The sequence below is a fragment of the Chrysoperla carnea genome, chromosome X (assembly GCF_905475395.1).
Source record: "Chrysoperla carnea chromosome X, inChrCarn1.1, whole genome shotgun sequence".
In the NCBI taxonomy this organism is placed as follows: domain Eukaryota; kingdom Metazoa; phylum Arthropoda; class Insecta; order Neuroptera; family Chrysopidae; genus Chrysoperla; species Chrysoperla carnea.
In genome coordinates this window covers 11,848,562-11,866,225 of record NC_058342.1, presented here as the reverse complement: position 1 = coordinate 11,866,225, position 17,664 = coordinate 11,848,562, and the positions used below count along the sequence as shown (strand labels likewise).

The following is a 17,664-nucleotide window of genomic DNA, read 5'->3' as shown; positions in this document are numbered from 1 at the left end:
GCCATTTCTGTATTTTTTCGAATTTTTCAATTTTCTCAACGGCACATTGCAGCACAACTCTAGCACAATCTAGCACAGTTTTTCTTTTTTTTAAATTCGAAAATTCCCCTGCTAAGTTCCTGCTAACGAAAAAAACTATTTTTGGCTCCCATTTCTGTATTTTTCCGAATTTTCCAATTTTCTCGACGGCACATTGCAGCACAACTCTAGCACAATATAGCACAACTTTTCTTTTTTTTAAATTCGAAAATTTCCCTGCTGAGGTAAAATTTAATTTTTGGCCGCCATTTCTCTATTTTTTTGAATTTTCGAATTTTCTCGACGGCACATTGTAGCACAACTCTAGCACAATATAGCACAACTTTTCTTTTTTTTAAATTCGAAAATTCCCCTGCTAAGTTCCTACACATTAGTTATTCGTCTATTTGTTATTTTGTGGAACAATTGGATGAAAAAAGTAAGTTGAAAATAAATAGGTGTAGATACGATAAGTGTAAATAAAGCCGACGTTAGTTAGAATTTTAACAACAAATAAAATATTAACAAATAGAAATAATTAAACTGCATACTAATGCTCGAGTTTTTTAATATTTTAAATGTGCATTTGTTTATTTTTTAATTTATTAAAATTAAGTATGATTTTTAACATAAATTATCTATTATTTATTTGCTTCTAAAATTTCATGAATGTCAGCTAAATTTACATATATTTTATAGTTTTTAAATAATTAAAAATTTTCTTTCGATAACTAAGTAATCATTGAATATATTATTAAATGAATGCTGTTGGTGCTACCAAAATTTACGCAGTGGTTGAATTTCTGGGAAGTTCAGATTCTGCAAAAGATGTAGATCTGATACCAGCCAAATGGATTACCGAAGAAAATGGTGAGTTGCTCTGTTACTATCCGCCGATGGAAGATTATGACAAAAGAGACAAATATACTCAGGATTTAGTTGATGCGGATGAAAACTGGGAGAGGTTTTCCGTTCAAATTCTTACTTATGCAAGTGAGTTATTTGTTTTTCTATTATACTTGAAGCAAGTTATTTACTATACTGATAATAATATTCCACTTTATTTGTCAAATAGATAGTTACTTAAAAGGAAAACGACGTTTAAAACGTTCTTTCAAGACTACTGACATTAGAAGTACTGATGACGAAAATAATCAAGTTACCATGCCAACAGTTTTTTCTAGAAAAAACTTCACTAAAGAGTTGCGTGGAATAGCGGCTATGAACACCAGTTCGTCAGCTCCAAAGGAGAAGATAAATTACGATAACAGCCTAGGTAAGTGAAAAAAAAATTGTAAAAGTATTTAATGTAAAGTAGTAAATTTTAATCTATATTGGTATAAATAACAGAATTCCAATTTTTCTACTGAAAATATTTAGATTTATGCATTAATTTTGAATACACTCAAAATATTCTTAATAATGGCATTAAAAGTCGAATATAAAAAGCACTAGCTATGAATACCCGCTTCGCTGGGTCATTTTAAAGAGTGCAGTTGTAAGACATTTTGTTCCTTTTCGATACCATCCGAGAACGCGAAAATACACTTCTTTGTTTTGGCATCGTTAACGATATTTTAATTTTTCACATTGCATTAAAAAAAAACCCGTACAGGTTAAACCGTTTGATTCTTCACTTGAAAAGGTACTACACACTGTAATTTACAATGACACTATTTATAACTGAAGCATGAGTTTCATATTTCGTCTTCACTAAATTATCTGAATCACCACCACTTTTCACAAAATTTTCTGGATTATTCCTAATTTTTTCCACTTTGGAATCTTTGAGGATAATTTGAAAATTTTCTAGAACAATCTTTGAAACCTTTCGAATTAGATCGTTGACATACATTTTTGAATCTTTTAGATCATTAGAAACATTTCTAGAACATTCTACATTGATCAGAAAATTGGCATACATGTTAGAGCATTTAGAGCTTTGTAGACCATTCTTAAATATTTGAGATCAATCTAGAATTTTTTCGAACATTTAAAATATGCTCGATCGACCAGATCTTTGAATTCCGTTTTAGAAGTTTCTCAATTTTTCTGGAATATTCCAGATTAATCTAAAAATTTCTAGATCATTTTAGAATTTTTTAGAACATTCTGATTTGATTAAAATCTACGTGTACATTTGAGAACATTCCAGACCGATCAATAAATTTTTAGATTGTTCTAGAATTATCTAGAACATTTGTGAACGATCAAAACATTGGCGCAGTAGAATTATCTAGATGATTCCAGAAATTTCTTTAATGATCCGGATAATTCAAAACCAACGATAATTACATATTTTTAAAGGTGGCGTTTTTCAACCCTTGTATATTTAACACCCTTAGAGATATTGACTCACAACCACCATAGTGCACAATGGGAATCTTGTACCTATTGCCACATACAAAGACTATTCGTCTACGGTGCTACGGTGCGGTACGTCTACGGTATATATATATATATATATATATATATATATATATATATATATATATATATATATATATATATATATATATATACCGTAGACGTGCCGCACCGTAAGTTAATAAGTTTATATATATCTATATATATATATATATATATATATATATATATATATATATATTAATTGAAATTAGGTTATGTTTGGTTAGGTTATATTGGCTGTCCATGAAACACACACTTAGGCTATAGAGCCCATTGTGATACCATTTATGTGCTTTACCACCTATCCGCTGATAATTTTTATCAGCTCCTCAATTTCAAAGGCTGCGTGCACCTCTTTCATGCACCATCAAGATATTGAAACTGAAAACTGAAAACCACTGAAAACATCAAGATATTTTTTTATATCTGATTATTAAAATATATAGTCTGTATATTGATGTATTAAAAAAAAATCACTGACAAAATTACAAATTATTTTAAAAAATTTATTTTTTTCAAGTCAAATTCATTATCAATTTTTATTAAATAAGTATTTCTATTTTACAGAAGAGATTTTAATTATTTATATACATCTGCTAATTTTAAAATTATAGAATTTAGAAAAACAAGAGAAAATTTTATTATTTGTTGTAATATTCAAATTATAACTCAATATATGATGGATAATGAGCACAAACTTTTCATTATATAGTAGATATAAAACTTTTCATTATATCTATAATATAAAAATGAATCGCAAAATGTGTTGGTAAGCGCATAACTCAACAACGCCTGGACCAATTTGGCCAAATCTTTTTTTAAAATGTTCTTTGAAGTTCAAGGATGGTTTTTACGGCGAGAAAAATTAGAATTATTGCTGGAAAAACCCTAAAAATAGCCCTTTTCTTTTTCCCATACAAATGATTTGTAACTCAAACGTAGTCAATTTGAGCTTTATTGCTATGGTATAAAGTTCATATTAAATTACAAGCACTCACTGTTGTCTAAGCAATGTAGGTGTGTTCCTAACGTCAAAGATCATATCTATCAAAACAATGTGCGTGTGTGCGTTGGAGCACAGAATACATAGTTGGAGGAGTTTAATGTCTACTGAGTTTGCTTTTGTCAACTGATACACGAAACAAATTCGTATATCGTGTTTTGTGCAGAGTGTTTAGTTAGTTAGTGTTTAGTTCGTGATTAGTGAAAAAATAATTTATATTTGATATGCCTCCTATAAGACGAAGCAATTTAGGTAGAAGAACCAGAAATGCTACAAACCAAGCTAATTACCGATCTAATCGTACTGCACAAGAACGTGACGACGGAAATGAACGTGAAAGAATTCGGATATCACAAACGCGTGAAGCGCGAGCGCGACATTCAACTAATAATCGCGCCAGTTTGAATCGAGCTGCTTTCAGTTACGATGTGTCAATTGACTACAGTAACTACCAATGTGTTGTTATTGGTTCTATGAACTCGGTTTGCTCACACTGTAAGGCATTAAAATACAAAAACGAAGCCAATGGATTGTGTTGCGCAAATGGTAAAGTGAAATTGATACCATTGGATCCACCACCAGAACCATTGTACTCATTGGTTTCAGGAATAGGAACAGATTCTATACACTTTTTGACACATATCCAACAATATAACAATTGCTTTCAAATGACTTCATTTGGGGCAACAAATGTAGTTCGGGAAAATTTTATGCCAACTTTCAAGGTATGTATTATAGCAGTTACTCATAATTATTTTAGCGAACAAAATTTTCTGTCACCAAAGTTAAGATGTGTCACTAATCTTCAATTTCTTAATCATTACGAAATATATCACTTAGTCATCATATTATATGGTGATTCAGTTTCAGTGACACTTTTGTTAAAACTAAATATATACTTTTTAAGATCAAATATTATTTAAGTTTGATCACTGACAATCCATTAATTTATACCACACCATAATATTTCTTTTTTATTTACAGATACAAGGGCAAATATATCACAGAGCAGGTTCACTGTTACCAGTGTCAGATAGCGACAACAAATTCCTGCAAATTTATTTTATGGGCAATTCACCACAAGAAATTGATCTGCGTTGTGCACATAACAATTTAGTAAAGAGGTCTATTGTAGAACAATTACAAACTTTATTTCATCAACACAATCAATTGATTATATTGTTTAAAACTGCCCTGGATCTGATGCCATCCGATAATCACAAAATTGTAATCAGAGCAGATAAAACACCTGCAGGTCAACATACAAGACGTTTTATTGCACCAACTATTGATGAAGTTGCTATCGTTGTAGTTGGAGAAAACTTGGAATCCCGTGATATTGTTTTACATCGTCGGAATGATCAATTACAACGTATAAAGGAAACACACCGCTCATATGATGCACTGCAATATCCCATTATATTTTGGCAAGGTGAAGATGGCTACGATTTCTCAATAAAAATGATAAATCCCATTACAGGTAACTAAAATATTAGTTTAGCTATGGCGATAATATCTCAGTCATTATCTTATGTATTTTAATTTTATATTTGAATGTTATTAAAACAAAATCTATTTACAGGTTCTGAAACCAACAAAAAAGTCAGTTCAATGAACTATTATTCATACCGCCTAATGATTCGGGAAAATGAAGATAATCACATATTGAAATGTCGGCGATTATATCACAAATATGTTGTTGACATGTATGTTAAAATTGAAACGGAGAGATTAACATTCATCAGGTTGAATCAAACCAAACTCCGATCTGAAGAGTATATTCACCTTCGAGATGCGATTAATACTGATGGAAATGCACAGAATGTCGGTCGGATGACTATTCTTCCAACAACATATATCGGAAGCCCTCGGCATATGCACGAATATGCTCAAGATGCCATGTCGTATGTTCGTCATTATGGTACAGCAGATTTGTTCATCACATTTACATGCAATCCGCAATGGATAGAAATCAAGCAGGAGTTATTCTCTGGGCAATCACCCATTGATCGTCATGATATTACAGCCAGAGTCTTTAGACAAAAGTTGAAATCTTTAGTGGATTTCATCGTCAAACATAATGTGTTTGGTGAGACACGCTACTGGATGTATTCTGTGGAGTGGCAGAAACGAGGATTGCCACATGCACACATTTTGATTTGGTTGGTTGAAAAGATAAGGCCAAATGAAGTTGATGCAGTGATATCAGCTGAAATCCCTAATGTACAAGTAGATCCTGGATTGCATGAGGTAGTTATCAAAAACATGATACATGGTCCCTGTGGAACTCTTAATCAAAATTCACCGTGTATGATGGATGGTAAATGTTCAAAACGATATCCACGGAAATTAATATCGGAAACATTATTATTATTAAAAATTGGAAGAATTCGAGGAACGCGATAGCGGTTGGGCTCTTGACATGATCATAAATATTCGAGTTCACATGAATAAGTACTCTCCGATCACAGCTGGGACTTTTTGTGAACTACCACCAGTCATCAAAAATAAATTGGCTGTGATCAATGTCCAGAATAAAGACCAACATTGTTTTCTATGGTCGATAATGTCAGCACTTTACCCAGTTGAAAAGGATCCTCAACGCTTGAATAAGTACCCGCACTATAGTCATTATTTGAAATATGATGGATTAAAGTTTCCCATGTCTCTAGATCAAATTAATAAATTTGAAAAGATGAACCCGCAGCTATCGATTAACGTATACGGCTACAAAGATACGTTTCTACGTGGTTTGGAAATTTTTCCGGTACGCGTTAGCTCGAACACTGCGGGGGAGAAAATTCATCTATTGGCTGTGGAGAATGGGAACAGTCACCACTTTTGCTGGATAAAAAATTTAGCAAAGTTGAGTCGATCGAGTGTAAAGAGTAATAGGCATAAAATTTATTTATGTGACCGATGCCTCAACTATTTTGCTACAGAAGTCAAACTCCAACAGCATTCAGTAAATTGTGGTGAAAAAGAAGCGGTGCGGGTACGAATGCCTGAAACTGATGACGAGCGGTTCGTTGAGTTTCAGAAATTTTCTCATCAAGAACCAATTCCATATATTGTATATGCAGATTTTGAGGCGTTATTGGTACCACAACATCATGAAGACATGGAAATGGATCATGGGTCTTATACACAAAATATTCAAAAACATGTACCCTACAGTGTAGGTTACTATGTTCATTGTACCCATGATCCCAACCAATCGTTTTATAAGGCATACCGTGGTACTGATTGCGCAAAATGGTTTGTTAAAGAACTGGAACAGGTTGCGTATACATTGAACCAATGATACCGCTCACCATCGAACAAGAAATGGAGTTTCTGTGTGCAGAAAAGTGTCATATTTGTAAAAAATCTTTTACACCAACAAATAGTATCCGTGTGAGTGACCATTCACACATCACAGGTATGTATTAATATTTATTACTGTTAAAATTTTATCTAATTTAAATATTTATTTTACAGGTTATTACAGAGGTCCAGCACACCAAATTTGTAACTTAAATTAACAAACTTCAAAGGTGATACCTGTTGTGATGCATAATTTAAGCGGATATGATGCACATTTTATAATAGAACCTCTGCTAACAGAATTCGATGGTCATGTTGATGTGTTGCCCATCAACAAAGAAAAGTACATCAGTTTTACCAAACACGTCTCGGACATTCAATTACGATTCATTGATTCCTTTAAGTTTCTCTCTGAAAAATTAGATAATCTGGCTTCCTATTTAGATAATGATAAAAAAACTATTTTACATAGAGAGGTAAGTCATAAAAAAAAAATATAAATAAATAAATACTTTATACAGACCCGTATCTTTTTTATTTACAGGTCAGTGATGATGATCAATTTCAATTGTTAACAAGAAAAGGTGTATTTCCTTATGAATACATGTCTAGTTGGGAACGTCTTGATGAGGTAAGCTTACCCACAAAAGAGGCGTTCTACAGTGCATTAACAGATGAGCACATAACGGATCAGGATTATAATCATGCTATACAAGTATGGAATACATTTGGTTTACATACACTAGGTGAACACTCTGACCTGTATATGAAAACTGATGTGTTTCTACTTGCGGACATTTTTGAAAATTTCCGTAAAACTTGTTTGCTTAAATATGGCCTTGATCCAGCTCACTCTTATACACTAGCTGGCTACACATGGGAAGCCATGTTGAAATACACCGATAAGAAACTGGAATTGTTCACTGATGTAGATAAGTTTCTGTTTATCGAGAGAGGAATCAGAGGTGGTGCAAAAGCTAATAATAAGTACATGACAGAGGGGTATAATCCAAATGAAACACAACATTATTTGATGTATTACGATGTGGTGAATGAATATGGAGCAGCAATGTCTACGTCTTTACCCACTGGAAATTTCGAGTGGGTTGACACACCAGACGTCATGGAAATTGCAGACGATTCACCAGTCGGTTTCATTTTAGAAGTGGATCTGGAAATACCCCAAAATCTGCATGATTACTTTAGCGATCTACCACCAATGCCGGAGATAGCAAAACCACCAGGCTCAAAACAAAAATACCTGCTTACAACTCTGTACAACAAGACCAGATATATCGTGCACTATAGAATTTTAAAATTATATATACAACTTGGTGTGAAAGTAACAAAATACCATCGTGTGTTACAGTTTGATCAATCTCCATGGTTGAAATCATACATTGATTTCAATACCGAAATGCGTAAGAACGCAACGAATGATTTTGAAAAATCATTGTTCAAATTGATTATCAATGCAATATTCGGTAAAACCATGGAGAATATTAGAAAACACCGGGTTGTTTACATACGAAAAAATTGGGATGGAAAGCATGGAGTAAAAAAATTGATTGCTAAGCCCAATTCTCATAGTATGACAGTGCTCGATAATGACGTCAGTATTGTAGAGTTGAAAAAGACTGAAATATTTTTAAACAAACCAATCTATGTAGGCTTCACTATTTGGATGTATCGAAGACGTATGTGTATGATTTTCATTATAATTACATGTACCCTCGATACGGTCGTGAAAATGTTAAGCTTTTATACACAGATACCGACAGTTTAGTTTATGATATATCAAATATTTCCGTCTATGACGTCATGAGGCAGGATATTGATCGCTTTGATACTGCTGACTTCGCACCTGATAACATCTATAAAATACCGCTTCGTAATAAGAAAGTAAAAGGTTTAATGTCTGATGAAAACAACGGTGAAGTAATGTTGGAATTTGTTGGATTGCGAAGTAAGATGTATACAGTTCGGGTGCAAAACAAGACAGAGACGAAAAAATCAAAAGGTCTCAAGAAGTCAGCAATTCGAAAGCTTACTTTTGATGATTATAAAAAATGTTTGATAGAGAATCGGAAATCATATAATCATCAACAAAGCATTCGATCCAAGCGCCACAAAAAACATACCATCAAACAGCAGAAAGTGGGCTTATCACCATTTGACCAAAAACGATACATTACTCACAATTCATTTGAAACAAAACCATGGGGCCACTATAGCATTATTTGTTGAGTGTAAGTATTTTATATTTTATGTTTTTAATATTTAGCTAATTTTTGCTGTTGTTTCAGAAATGTGTCCTGCTGTTGTTGTTGTGATGATCCTCAAAGTGGTTCGGTATTGTGATAGGTGTACAAACAATTGATATAGTAGTGCGCATGAACAATTGATAGAGTAGTGGTGGGGGGTGTCAAAAAATTGATAGTTAGGTAGAATTATTGTAGAAAACAATTTAGTGTTAGTTTAAACATACAAAATGCAAGACTTTGGTAATCATAATAGTGATAACAACTGTATTGTTAATATGATTAAAGATAATTGTAGTTTAAGTACTATAAACAATGTGTTAACAAAGTATTTTAAAACATTGGTTAATATGGCAATTAAATGTGGTCGACCGGAAACTTTAAACTACCTTATTGATAAGGTAGAACAAATGGGCTTAGAAGTGAAATTTTCCCCATCGTCAGACGATGAAGACAAACAAATTTGGAACTGGATTTTAAAAAATATCCACTCTGGACAAAAAGATGGAATTGTAGGACTATCCATTTTTGAACAATCTTACTACAGTGTATTTACATCAGACGAGTTATCCGACTATGTTCAAGTGAAAGAAATAATTGAAAATTATCTTATGAAGAAAGATAATGATGATGATGATGATGATGATGATGACAATGGACACTTTTCTTTTTGGAATAATAATTATAATGTATTTTCGATAATTTATAAATATATATTTTTTAAATATTATTATAATACAACTCTGTTTTTATACTTTTCAGAATAATAATTATAATGTATTTTCGATAATTTATAAATATATATATTTTTTAAATATTATTATAATACAACTCTGTTTTTATATGTTATAGATAAAATTTTACAATAAAAATAATATTTTTACAATGTGATATTTTTTATTTTTTTTTTTTATAAAACACAAATATGTTCGCAAAAACGGTCCACTATGACAAATTTTTTATTGTTACAAGTATGTTCATAAAAACGGTCCACTATAAAATAAGACTTTTTTTGTCAATATATGAATCGTGTAAAGAGTCGAACACTAACCACCTGACTTTAACGTTGGAGCTAAGACCTTTTCCACTAAATAAATGTTTGGATCGTGAACTTTTTATAATTCTTCGGCATAGAAACCACCCTTTATATCTTCGTTGCTGTTATCCTTCAATAAATATACAGGTCTGTATCTAAACAGGTCTCTTTCTAAACAGGTCTGTTTCTAAACAGGTCTGTTTCTAAACAGGTCTGTTTCTAAACAGGTCTGTATCTAAACAGGTCTCTTTCTAAACAGGTCTGTATCTAAACAGGTCTGTATCTAAACAGGTCTGTATCTAAACAGGTCTCTTTCTAAACAGGTCTCTTTCTAAACAGGTCTGTATCTAAACAGGTCTGTATCTAAACAGGTCTGTATCTAAACAGGTCTGTATCTAAACAGGTCTCTTTCTAAACAGGTCTCGTTCTAAACAGGTCTGTTTCTAAACAGGTCTGTATCTAAACAGGTCTGTATCTAAACAGGTCTGTATCTAAACAGGCCTGTATCTAAACAGGTCTCTTTCTAAACAGGTCTGTTTCTAAACAGGTCTGTTTCTAAACAGGTCTCTTTCTAAACAGGTCTGTATCTAAACAGGTCTCTTTCTAAACAGGTCTCTTTCTAAACAGGTCTGTTTCTAAACAGGTCTGTATCTAAACAGATACAGACCTGTACAATTAATATCATCATTTGCACGAACAATAACGATTTCTTGCTTCATGTTTACGAGAATTTTAGGATAATCTTCAAAAAAACCCATATACATTTTCAATGGAATACGAACATTGAAATAACCAGCAGCATCCTTTTTAAAATTTTCACCAAAGCCAGCATTCTCTAAAGCTTTACTTTGATTTTCGTTTAGGGATAGATAGTTTTTTATAGTGCTAACGATGCCTACGTTTTTCTAAACAGGTCTCTTTCTAAACAGGTCTGTATCTAAACAGGTCTGTATGTAAACAGGTCTGTATCTAAACAGGTCTCTTTCTAAACAGGTCTCTTTCTAAACAGGTCTGTTTCTAAACAGGTCTCTTTCTAAACAGGTCTGTTTCTAAACAGGTCTGTATCTAAACAGGTCTCTTTCTAAACAGGTCTCGTTCTAAACAGGTCTGTTTCTAAACAGGTCTGTTTCTAAACAGGTCTGTATCTAAACAGGTCTCTTTCTAAACAGGTCTCGTTCTAAACAGGTCTGTTTCTAAACAGGTCTGTATCTAAACAGGTCTGTATCTAAACAGGTCTGTATCTAAACAGGCCTGTATCTAAACAGGTCTCTTTCTAAACAGGTCTGTATCTAAACAGGTCTGTATCTAAACAGGTCTGTATCTAAACAGGTCTCTTTCTAAACAGGTCTCTTTCTAAACAGGTCTGTTTCTAAACAGGTCTGTATCTAAACAGGTCTGTATCTAAACAGGTCTGTATCTAAACAGGTCTCTTTCTAAACAGGTCTCGTTCTAAACAGGTCTGTTTCTAAACAGGTCTGTTTCTAAACAGGTCTGTATCTAAACAGGTCTCTTTCTAAACAGGTCTCGTTCTAAACAGGTCTGTTTCTAAACAGGTCTGTATCTAAACAGGTCTGTATCTAAACAGGCCTGTATCTAAACAGGTCTCTTTCTAAACAGGTCTGTATCTAAACAGGTCTGTATCTAAACAGGTCTGTATCTAAACAGGTCTCTTTCTAAACAGGTCTCTTTCTAAACAGGTCTGTTTCTAAACAGGTCTGTATCTAAACAGGTCTGTATCTAAACAGGTCTGTATCTAAACAGGTCTGTATCTAAACAGGCCTGTATCTAAACAGGTCTGTATCTAAACAGGTCTGTATCTAAACAGGTCTGTATGTAAACAGGTCTGTATCTAAACAGGTCTCTTTCTAAACAGGTCTCTTTCTAAACAGGTCTGTTTCTAAACAGGTCTCTTTCTAAACAGGTCTGTTTCTAAACAGGTCTCTTTCTAAACAGGTCTCTTTCTAAACAGGTCAAAACCAGTATTAAACAGGTCAAAACCAGTATTAAACAGTTTTTTTCAACCTAGTATTGAAAACTTATGAAAAAAAAATATTGATTTCAATAGTGATCCTAATATATTAATTGATAAATTAAGAAGGCTACATTCTACAAACATCGGAAGAGAAATACTATCTATAATCCATTACTTGAGGAAAACAAATATAATTAAATAACAAGTTTATAATAACTTTATCAAAAATTAAAAAGCCGGAGTAAAACCGGAGTAAAATCGGCGAAAGTCGGAGCAAAATCGGTGAAAACCGGAGTAAAACCGGAGTAAAATCGGCGAAAGTCGGAGCAAAATCGGTGAAAACCGGAGTAAAACCGGAGTAAAATCGGCGAAAGTCGGAGCAAAATCGGTGAAAAACCGGAGTAAAACCGGAGTAAAATCGGCGAAAGTCGGAGTAAAATCGGTGAAAACCGGAGTAAAATCGGCGAAAGTCGGAGCAAAATCGGAATAAAATTGATAAAATGAATACATGTATGTCACGGACGTATATATAGATGGACAAGTAATATAAGTAGGCGTTTTATACAAAAATACAAACTGTATGTAAGTCGCCACGATGTACCTTTCAAGGTCAAATTTAGATATGTTTGGATTTTATTAGGTGGTAACATAAGAATTTTAAGTTGGTATTATGAATTTATTATTATCTGATTGGTTCATAGTTTGTACTGGTTTGTACAGTTTATCTAATACCTTGTTTGTTTACGGATATCCTAACCAAATAGCTGTTGACGCTTTTAATATTTTTTAAATAAATTATTGGTTCGTGTTGCACGTGTTATATATTTTAAATATAAAAATAATTTATATTTAATATAAAATTAGTATCTATTAATTATTTATTAATTAATAATGAAATGCCTACGTGTTTTGTACCGGGCTGTGGAAATAGTTCATCGAAAAAAAAATTCGGCGTTTCTTTTCATTCGTAAGTAAAAAATTATTATTTTATACCAAGTAGACATTTTTACTTTATTGCAGTATTCCAAAAACATTAAAATTTGAATGGCTTAATGCAATAAGTCGTGATCCAAATTTGCTGATTATTCAACAACGTGTTTGTTCAGAACATTTTCGAAATGATGATTTTGAACAATTTGGTAGTCGTAAGAAATTGAAACCAAATGTGATTCCGATGCTAAATTTACCTCTTCATTATGATTTAAATGAAACAACAGAAATAGTAGCCAGACCATCAACATCAATTGAGATAGTTTCAAGGATACCTACAGAGAGTTCAGTACAAATACTTGAATCAAATACGGATAAAAAACATGAAACATAATTAATTTCTGAGCATAATTTATCAGTTAAAGAATTAGATGAAATAACAGACACAGTAGCCATACCTTCAACATCAACTGAGATTATTTTAAAGACACCTACAACAAGTCCAGTACAAATGTCTGAATCGAGTACTGATAGAGAATCTGAAAGCGAAATGTTGGTGTAAGTATTTCTTACATTTTCATATTAAAATAATTATTTACAATTTTAAGTAAATGGTTTTTTTTCCAGTAAGAAGTCTAAAAAAAGAGTTACATTTGGCAAACCAAACGAAATTTTAAGAAAAGCTCTTAAAAGAAATTTAGAATCATCTGACAGTTCAAGTCCGAGTAAAAAATTTTTAAAATCGCCATCATCGGATAGTTCATCTACCAAAAGAAGAAAAGTTAAACAAATTCATAATTATAGGTATGTATCCGATTAGCGTTATATATAATATAAAACATTTCAAACGTGAGTTCGGGTTTATCTACAAACAAAAATTTCTCTATAAAATAATTTTGTATTCTTTAATGTGACGATGTTATTTGATCGTTAAGAAGACAAAACAAAGCTAAAATAAAGAATTTGCACTTTGTATAATCAGTGGTCTATTCGAATTCAGTAAAAACTAAATTTTACTACTTATTGATGGACACCCCCTGTAATTAGATATACTAAAATTAATAACTTTTAATTTTCTTTACAAATATAAAACCTTATATTACCTTTTTGTTAAATCGATCATAATTTTTTTTTTTTTAATACAAAATAACCTCTGTATATTTAAGTAAAAAATATTTTAATAATTTTTTTTTTTAATTTTTAGTCTCAGTCCAACGCATTACTTAAAAGAACTAAATAAAAAAACACGAAAAACCGCTTATTATAAAACCAAGTACTTCAATGCGTTACAAACCAACACTAGACGAAAAAGGAAAATCACGACCTTAAAAACAATTGTCAACACATTGAGGAAAAATGGCGATCTATCGTCAAATGCGATTGCTACCCTTGAAAGTACGTTTGAAGGAGTACCATTGGCATTAATGAGAAGGATGATTGACAATAAAGGGAAATTGACAAGAAAAAAAAATTCGAAGGAATTAAAAGCTTTTGCCATGACGCTGCAATTTTATAGCTATAAAGCTTATGAGTTTGTGAGAAAAACTTTTGATTTATCGTTACCAGCCCCTTCAACAATATCAAAATGGTTGTCAAAAGTAGACTGTAGTCCCGGATATTCGAAACCTAGCTTAGATGCTCTTAAGATTAAAGCTGAAGAATATTTCAAGAAGAACAACAGACAATTATTATGTTCTTTAATGGTAGATGAAATGGCTATTAAAAAAGAAATTGTTAACGAAAAATATAGCCAAAAAATTTGGGGCTATATTGATTATGGGACAGGGATACAATTTTCTAATGATTTAGAACTAGCAACTGAGGCAACAGTTTTGATGGTAGTGGCAGTAAACGACCATTTTAAATTGCCAATAGCTTATTTCTTTACAAATAAAATAACTGGGATAGAAAAAGCTAATATAATTCGTGAAGCTCTTCGTCTATTACATTCGACTGGAATTAAAATATTGTCCATTACTTGCGACGGACCTCATATTCATTTTAAAATGATGGAAGAATTAGGATGCAAAGTGGTCAACCCAATTAAATTGCAAACGCATTTCCCTCATCCAGTTGATGGACAAAAAGTTTATGCAATTTTTGACGTGTGTCATATGCTAAAATTAGTAAGAAATAATTGGGCAAATGCGGGCAAATTTTTAGATCCCGAAAATAATATAATTAATTGGGAATTTATTTTAAAACTGCATAGGATTCAAGAAAATGAAGGGTTATTCTTAGGAAATAAATTACGAGCAAAGCACATAGAATGGAGAAAGGCAATCATGAAGGTAACATAAAATTGAAAATTTGCTATTTAATACATATTTTCCATATTTTAACCTCTATGATTTTAATTTCTAGGTTAATTTAGCTGCCCAAACGCTAAGTAGTAGTATTGCCGACGCTTTAGAATTTTTATGCGTAGATATGGAATTGGAAGAATTTAAGGATGTCAAACCGACCGTAAAATTTATAAGAACTTTTAATAAGTTATTTGACATTTTAAATTCAAGAAATCCTTGGGGAAAAAACATGAAAGCCCCATTGCGACCTGAAAACGAAGCGTCCTGGAAACCTTTCATTACAGAATCGATTAATTACATATTATCTTGCAAAAATATGAATGGAAATTTATTATGCAGTACTGTAAGAAAAGTACCTTTTATTGGCTTCGCTGTGTCCGCAATTTCCTTACTAAACATATTTAACGAGCAAGTACTGGAAAATAAAACATTAAATTATGTTTTGACATATAAATTCAGCCAAGATCATTTGGAATTATTTTTTTGTAGTATAAGGTAAATATATAAAAAAATATTATTTAATACATTTAAGCGATGATGATACTTAAATTGAATCCAATCATGGAATACTTGCTATAATTTCTTCCTTAAATTGCACCTTCTTGTTATTCTTTTAAATTGAAATTCATTTTTTTTACTTACTTTTCAGATCCAGGAATGGTTGGAATAACAATCCAAATTGTTTGCAATTTATGCATACATATAAAAGATTATTAATGCATCAAACGACAAAAAACGACACTGGGAATTGTATTGCGCAAGATCAAACGCAAATACTAACCATTTCTAATACACACGTACCTTTAAATATTACAGATGTTAATTTAAACAAAATATTTGAAGAACGAGGTGCCAAACAACTTGAAAAAAAAATTGACATTTTTCTGCCAATCAATTTAAGTGAATTCGCAGAAAATATCATCGCTTATATTAGCGGATTTGTAATTAGAGTGGTCGAAAGAAAAATTAAATGCCCGGTGTGCCTGGAAGCCTTAAGATTTACGGAGGATTACGACTATGCAGACAGAGAATTGAAATTGATAAATAGGAAGTCAAACGGAGGACTTTTATTACCATCTAAAAGTTTAAGGGACGTTTGCAAAGTAGTGGAAAAGAAAATTCAAATAGTGTGGAAGGTAGAACGTCAAATTCCACAAAAATCCATTTTAATAAATTTATTGTTAAGGCAAGTCGATAGTTTAACACTCAACGACAATATATTTGCAGTTTTAAATGACCATGTGTATGACTCAAATATATTTGAATCACTACATAAGAAAACACTTATTTTAGAAATAGTAAAGGCATATTCTTCGATTCGAATACATAATTTAGCAAATCAAATTAATGAAACTATCTCAGGAGAGAAAATAAGAAAAAAATTAAATAAATTAATTTTATTCAAACATCAATAAAATTTTTTATTTTAGTTTCAAATAATTAGTTTTTTAATTTTGTGTTTCGCCAAAATTCATTATTTTTCCATTTAAATTAATAAAAATGTTCCAATTTTATAATTAATAAAAAGTTAGATCAATTAAATTTGTTTCTTAGTATCATTTTTTTTGTTTCCTTTATTTCACTTTTTAGTGTATAGTACATACAATTTCAAATGTAAATAATTTATATTTAAAACTTCCCACATTAAAATCATACAATATGATTGGATTTCAAGACAGCCAATGAAATTTAGTCACAACATGTCAGCTTACATACGGTATGCATTTTTTATAATGGTATTACTTGTCCATATATATACGTCCGTGATGTATGTAGATCTAATGAATTTTATATAGCAAAATACACCTCGTTTTCAACCATGACTCACATGATGATGCCGCATTTGAACATGGGAATATTGTACAAGAATCTAATAATATTGGGTTAACAAAAGAGGCTAAGGGAGTTAAAAGGTCGGTTCTTAGTACGAAAGCAACATTTGAAGATTATGTTGAATGTTTGGAGAACTTTAAAGAGATATCGGTTAATCAAAACCTTATTAAACAGACCAGGGCCGTGCCTGACGGGCGTTCATTGCGTGCACCGCACGCAGGCGGCCGAAATTAAGAGGCGGCCAAATCGTTACAAGTTGTTTACTGGGCAAAAATACAATCGGTTTGTTTTCATTAAGATACGAAGTAAAAACTGTATTATACATACAGTTATATGTATATATTATATACATATAACTGTATGTATAAAAACTGATTAGGTCGTTGACTCGTTGTAGTATTTATATACCTAGTCATGCAGCGAATCCGAATTTTTTCGAACATTGCACGAGCGACGAGCCGAAATAGTTTTTTCAATTGACCGGCGTCGCGTAAGCGGTCTTATTCGTCTTATTAGTCGTATTAGTCTATAGACTAGCGAGGATAAATCGTTATTTGTGTCCTGTGTGTGATCCGATATTATTAAAGTCT

General features: G+C 31.9%; 1 protein-coding gene across 1 annotated transcript; it reads left to right on the top strand.

The window, feature by feature from the left end:
* Positions 1-417: 417 nt before the first annotated feature.
* On the top strand, positions 418-3,319 carry LOC123302916. The gene is made up of 4 exons (XM_044886011.1): positions 418-457; positions 777-1,011; positions 1,094-1,294; positions 3,264-3,319. Exons 1-4 carry the CDS (start codon positions 449-451, stop codon positions 3,317-3,319), a joined length of 501 nt encoding a protein of 166 aa, XP_044741946.1. The 5' UTR covers positions 418-448.
* The last annotated feature ends 14,345 nt before the right edge of the window (positions 3,320-17,664 follow it).

Excerpts from the sequence above, each read along its gene's own strand:
- LOC123302916 (XM_044886011.1), top strand. Across the intron at positions 1,012-1,093 it reads TCAAATTCTTACTTATGCAA|ATAGTTACTTAAAAGGAAAA; the intron begins GTGAGTTATTTG and ends TTTGTCAAATAG. Across the intron at positions 1,295-3,263 it reads AAATTACGATAACAGCCTAG|TTCAAGGATGGTTTTTACGG; the intron begins GTAAGTGAAAAA and ends TGTTCTTTGAAG.